The sequence below is a fragment of the Sciurus carolinensis genome, chromosome 8 (genome assembly GCF_902686445.1).
Source record: "Sciurus carolinensis chromosome 8, mSciCar1.2, whole genome shotgun sequence".
Classification (NCBI taxonomy): Eukaryota; Metazoa; Chordata; class Mammalia; order Rodentia; family Sciuridae; genus Sciurus; species Sciurus carolinensis.
This window is the reverse complement of record NC_062220.1, coordinates 79,274,131-79,279,489: the sequence shown is the minus strand read 5'-3', so window position 1 is coordinate 79,279,489 and position 5,359 is coordinate 79,274,131. Positions and strand designations below refer to the sequence as shown.

The 5,359-nt window shown below is 49.6% G+C and overlaps 1 protein-coding gene across 1 annotated transcript; it reads left to right on the top strand.

The window, feature by feature from the left end:
* Positions 1-1,865: 1,865 nt before the first annotated feature.
* Twist1 (twist family bHLH transcription factor 1) lies at positions 1,866-3,863 on the top strand. The gene is made up of 2 exons (XM_047561774.1): positions 1,866-2,656; positions 3,197-3,863. Exon 1 carries the CDS (start codon positions 2,012-2,014, stop codon positions 2,612-2,614), a length of 603 nt encoding a protein of 200 aa, XP_047417730.1. The 5' UTR covers positions 1,866-2,011; the 3' UTR covers positions 2,615-2,656; positions 3,197-3,863.
* The last annotated feature ends 1,496 nt before the right edge of the window (positions 3,864-5,359 follow it).

Below are 5,359 nucleotides of genomic sequence, written 5' to 3'. Positions count from 1 at the left end.
CTTGCCCTCACTTCCCAACAAAGGCTGAGCCCTTCAGCCGGCCCAAGGAGCTCCATACCCGAGGGTTTCCGGGACCGAAGCTGCGAGCCTCAGCGGGGCACAGCCACGTGGCCTGTCCGCCCGTCGCCTGGGCTCCCGCCTCCTTCTCGGAACATCCGCGGCCAAGACCCTCGGTCCAACCCAGAAAGGGGCGCTTGCTGAGTTAGCATTTCCCACCAGCGAATTCGGACCAGGAAGCCAGTGGGCGGATCTCCGCCTGTGCAGGGCGAAGCACAAAACTTGGCGCCCCCCAAATCTGCCCCTGAACTACTGCCTTCGGTCTTTAGTTTGTTTTATAATGTAAAAGATGAACATGAAACGGTTATTTTACCCCAACTCTTTCCAAAAAAGAGGAAGTATAGCTTTGCAAAGATGGGCTTTTCTTCCACAGCTGCTTCTCTTCCCGCTCTTCAACTTTGTTACTTCCAGTTTACCAGAATCTGCATGAACACCTCCTTTGGGGATGATCGATTTAACTTACTAGATAGAAATGCTTAAAGTACAAACGTGCTCAAGTAATTGGAATGTGCTTGGGGCGTTGGGAGCATAACTGCCCACCGGACCTCCTTGGAAAGGGAGCTGGGAGGTGGGCATGCTCAAGAGTGGACAGCCCCGAAAATCCAGGCACTGTCGAATCCCAGCCTCACTATCTGATGAACTGACCTTCCAAGGTCACAAGCGGACCTGATTTGGCGGTGGTGTTGGGATGAAATGGCCAAAGGGTTCTCCACCTTGGGCTGCTGCGCTGGGTAACCGGGCCGCGGCGAAGGCGTGTGCTGCCCTCCTCCAGCTTTGCTTGCTTCCCCAAAGACAAGGCTTCCTTCGTCAGGATTGGGGGTGGGGGGTGGGGGTGAAAATGAACTTCTGCCTCTAACACCTTCAGAGGCGCAGTCCTTTGGGTGCAGAGAAGCTGTACATTGTGTCACTGTAGCGGGAAAAGGAGGGCCCAGATGCTTCTCCGGGAGGGGTAAGAAAGCAGGCCGGGGCACAGATCCACAGCCCCTGCCGCGCAGCCACGTCTTCAGAAACGCCCACGACCATAAGCCCCGGACGCCACTGTTAAGCTCTGGGGACCCCAGGAGTTTGTCTACCTGACCACTGGGTGGACTCCGCGGTTGGCACTTTCTTGCCACTCCACCCCCTCTCTCCCGCTCCCAGAAGTCCCAAACCGGCCCCAAGGACCTAGAGGGATCCAAGGCGGGATGAGACTTCGCCCACTGCGTAGAAGCTGTTGCCACCGTTGCTGTCACAGCCACTTCGTGTGGGGCTGCTACAGTGGCCGGGACAGTTCCCTCTGGTTGTTTCCCGGTGCTGCGCTAGGGTGCGGGGGCGCTGCCCCAGCTCTACGGCACGGAAGGAAATCGCCCCGCTCCTGGCGGAGAGGGAAGGGGGAGGGCAGCAAGGAGGCGGGCGGAGGGGCTGGCCGCCCGGGCCAGGTCGTTTTTGAATGGTTTGGGAGGACGAATTGTTAGACCCCGAAGAAGGGAGGTAGGAACGGGGGAGGGGGGCTGGAAAGCGGAAACTTTCCTATAAAACTTCGAAAAGTCCCTCCTCCCCACGTCAGACCAATGACACTGCTGCCCCCAAACTTTCCGCCTGCACAGAGGTATAAGAGTCTCCAAGTCTGCAGTTTTCGCCCAACTCCCAGACACCTCGCGGGCTCGCCAGCACCGGCACCGTTTCCCGGAGGCCGAGCCGGCTGTGCGTGCGGCCGTTGGGCGCCTTCTTTTTGGACCTCGGGGCCATCCACACCGTCCCCTCCCCCTCCCGCCTCCCTCCCCGCCTCCCCCGCGCGCCCTCCCCGCGGAGGTCCTCACTGTCCCTCCTCCCGCTCCCACCTCGGCGGGCCGCACCGCCCGGGCCGGCGCCGCGCGCTGGGGAAGCTGGCGGGCTGAGGCGCCCCGCTCCCCTCCTCTTTCCCGGGCTGCCCTTCTGCCCCGGGCCCGCGAGGCCGCACGTCGCAGCCCAAGAGATGATGCAGGACGTGTCCAGTTCGCCAGTCTCGCCGGCCGACGACAGCCTAAGCAACAGCGAGGAGGAGCCGGACCGTCAGCAGCCTCCGAGCGGCAAGCGCGGGGCGCGCAAGCGGCGCAGCAGCCGGCGCAGCGCGGGCGGCGGCGCGGGGCCCGGCGGGGCCGCGGGCGGGGGCGTCGGAGGCGGCGACGAGCCGGGCAGCCCGGCCCAGGGCAAGCGCGGCAAAAAGTCTGCGGGCTGTGGCGGCGGCGCGGGAGGTGGCGGCGGCAGCAGCAGCGGCGGGGGGAGCCCGCAGTCCTACGAGGAGCTGCAGACACAGCGGGTCATGGCCAACGTGCGGGAGCGCCAGCGCACGCAATCGCTGAACGAGGCGTTCGCAGCGCTGCGCAAGATCATCCCCACGCTGCCCTCGGACAAGCTGAGCAAGATTCAGACCCTCAAGCTGGCGGCCAGGTACATCGACTTCCTCTACCAGGTCCTCCAGAGCGACGAGCTGGACTCCAAGATGGCAAGCTGCAGCTATGTGGCCCACGAGCGGCTCAGCTACGCCTTCTCGGTCTGGAGGATGGAGGGGGCCTGGTCCATGTCCGCGTCCCACTAGCAGGCGGAGCCCCCCACCCCCTCGGCAGGGCCGGAGACCTAGGTAAGGACCAGCGCCTATGCGACTCTTTGTCGCTCAGGTGACGGACAGTCGAACCGCCAGGCCGCGGCTCCATGCCCACCTCGCCGCCTTCCCTTTCTCGCACTCTCTTCTCAGCCTTCCCACCTAACTAGACACCGCTATCTCATCCCACCAGTGTCCCGGCAGGCAATCCAACCCCGGGTAGCAAGAGAGTCCCCAGGGGGATGCGCTCTTGTGAGAGGTGTGTGTGTGTGCGTGAGTGTGCGTGACAGACAGGAGGGGAGACTGAGAAAGACTCAAGGGTCAAGGGTAAGGGTAAGGACAGTTTTGCCAAGGCCTCCCTTTCTTTTGGCTTTAAATTTGTTCTTCTTAAAACAAATGCTTCCAAATTCCACCTCCTCCTTTCCGCCCACCCACTTCCTCTTGCCCTCCAGCTGAAATCCTTCCAGGTTGTTCAGCGTAATTTCTCGGTGGTAGTGATAACAGAGCTCACTAGTCTTAGAAAACAGCCACAGAGAACTAAACAATAACCAACTTTCCCCCCTCTCTGGGTTTTTGCAGATGTCATTGTTTCCAGAGAAGGAGAAAATGGACAGTCTAGAGACTCTGGAGCTGGATAACTAAAAATAAATATATATATGCCAAAGATTTTCTTGGAAATTAGAAGAGCAGAACCCAAATTCAAAGAAACAGGGCGTGGGGCGCACTTTTAAAAGAGAAAGCGAGACAGGCCCGTGGACAGTGATCCCAGACGGGCAGCGGCACCATCCTCACACCTCTACATTCTGATAGAAGTCTGAACAGTTGTTTGTGTTTCTTTCTTTCTTTCTTTTTTTTTTTTTTTTTTTGACGAAGAATGTTTTTATTTTTATTTTTTCATGCATGCATTCTCAAGAGGTCGTGCCAATCAGCCACTGAAAGGAAAGGCATCATTATGGACTTTCTCCATTTTAAAATGGTAACAATCAGAGGAATTTTAAAGAATACCTTTAGAAATAAAAGTACTAGGATCAAACTGTCCAGCAAAATCATAGTCAGTTAGTTCCTGTTTTTCATTCCTCTGAGGGAAAAAATACTTAAAATACAAAAAACAACATTCTATTTATTTATTGATGACCCATGGTAAAATGCAAATAGATCCGGTGTCTAAATGCATTCATATTTTTATGATTGTTTTGTAAATATCTTTGTATATTATTTTTCTGCAATAAATAAATATGTTTGAAAATTTTAAGAATCTTAGAGTTTGGTCTATATTTTTAAAGCTCAGGATTATGTTGGTGGTAAATACCTGCTTGTTTAACTCCAGAGGCACCCAGGAGGGAGGGGGCACTAATATAAACAAAGCAATGAAAAACTCAAATAAACCAGCTACTGACAGGCACAGGCATGTTATTTAAAAAGACAGCTTTATTATTATTCCAGTTTGGTTTTCAGTGGAGCTTAATAGTATCTCTCCATTTCTTATCAATCCTCCAGCAGCAACAAATTAACAAATTTGCCCTTTGCTTCTCTTTCTTTCAATTTGAAGTAGCAGTTCTAAAACATTCAGATAAGCAGTATGAAATTAGCACTATTTTCTCTTGTTTCTGTATATTTTTGTCATGGCCTCCACTCTTAAAGGTGAGGATTCTTAAAGGTTAATTTCAGTTGAAGAATAATGTGTTATGCAAATTACATACACAAATTAATACAAATGCTTAGAGAATAATAAAATTTACAGGAGACAATTTCATTTATAATTTAATTTTTCTTTCATAAATGACATTCAGTGTCATGTTTGCTAAAAAGAAAATATTTCACTATGTTTTTGTTTTCTATTTGAGAAGTATGCTCCTAATTTACAATAAAGAATATACATCTGAGTATAATGAATAAATAACCTGAATTTTCGGTATCCTTGGTAATTGTTGGAACAATTACTATTGTAATTACATAGTATTACATTGTATTGTAAATACATAACCTTTCAGTTTCTAGTTCTTTAACAAATATCTTCTACTCAAAATTACATAGAATTTTCCCATGGCAACACACACATATATACACACACATATAATCTGATGAAGTAATTAAAAACAATAACAAGGACAAATGGTGCTTTCCTGTCATTTTAATTATTTCTGGATCAGGAACATATTGACTTTTATAATTAATATCATTAAAAGTGGTGATTCTTATCTACTTAGTTCTTACCTTTTTATATCCAGTTTACTATGTTCAAGTGTAGTTAGGGAAGCTATCAAACTGGAAAATTATTTGGGTGCCTAATTCAAATGAGTATTTCAGATAAGTATGTATACCTGAACAGATCGTGTTTGCTTAACTCAGGTTGAGGTTATTTTATTGCCTGAATATTTTTATTTCCTTCTTCACACAGCACCACAGAATGCTGACATGACACCACTATGAATTTATTATTGTGAATATTTTAGACTATATTTTATAATAAGTTTGTAGCATTTACTTGTATTAAAGGATTAGTGAAGGCTGGGAATTATTATTATTTTATGATTATTAGGATTTCAATAGTCCTTTATCAAATAATGAAAAGGGAATGTGATTATGTGTAGTATATCCATAGGGTGTGTGGGTATTTTTGTGGTGTGTGTGTATGTGTGTGTGTGTGTGTAGGACAGAAATGTAAAGAATACCCTATAATGATTAGGGAGAACATCAAGATGGCAATTCTTTCTTTTGTGCATATCATCCAGCTACCTCCAT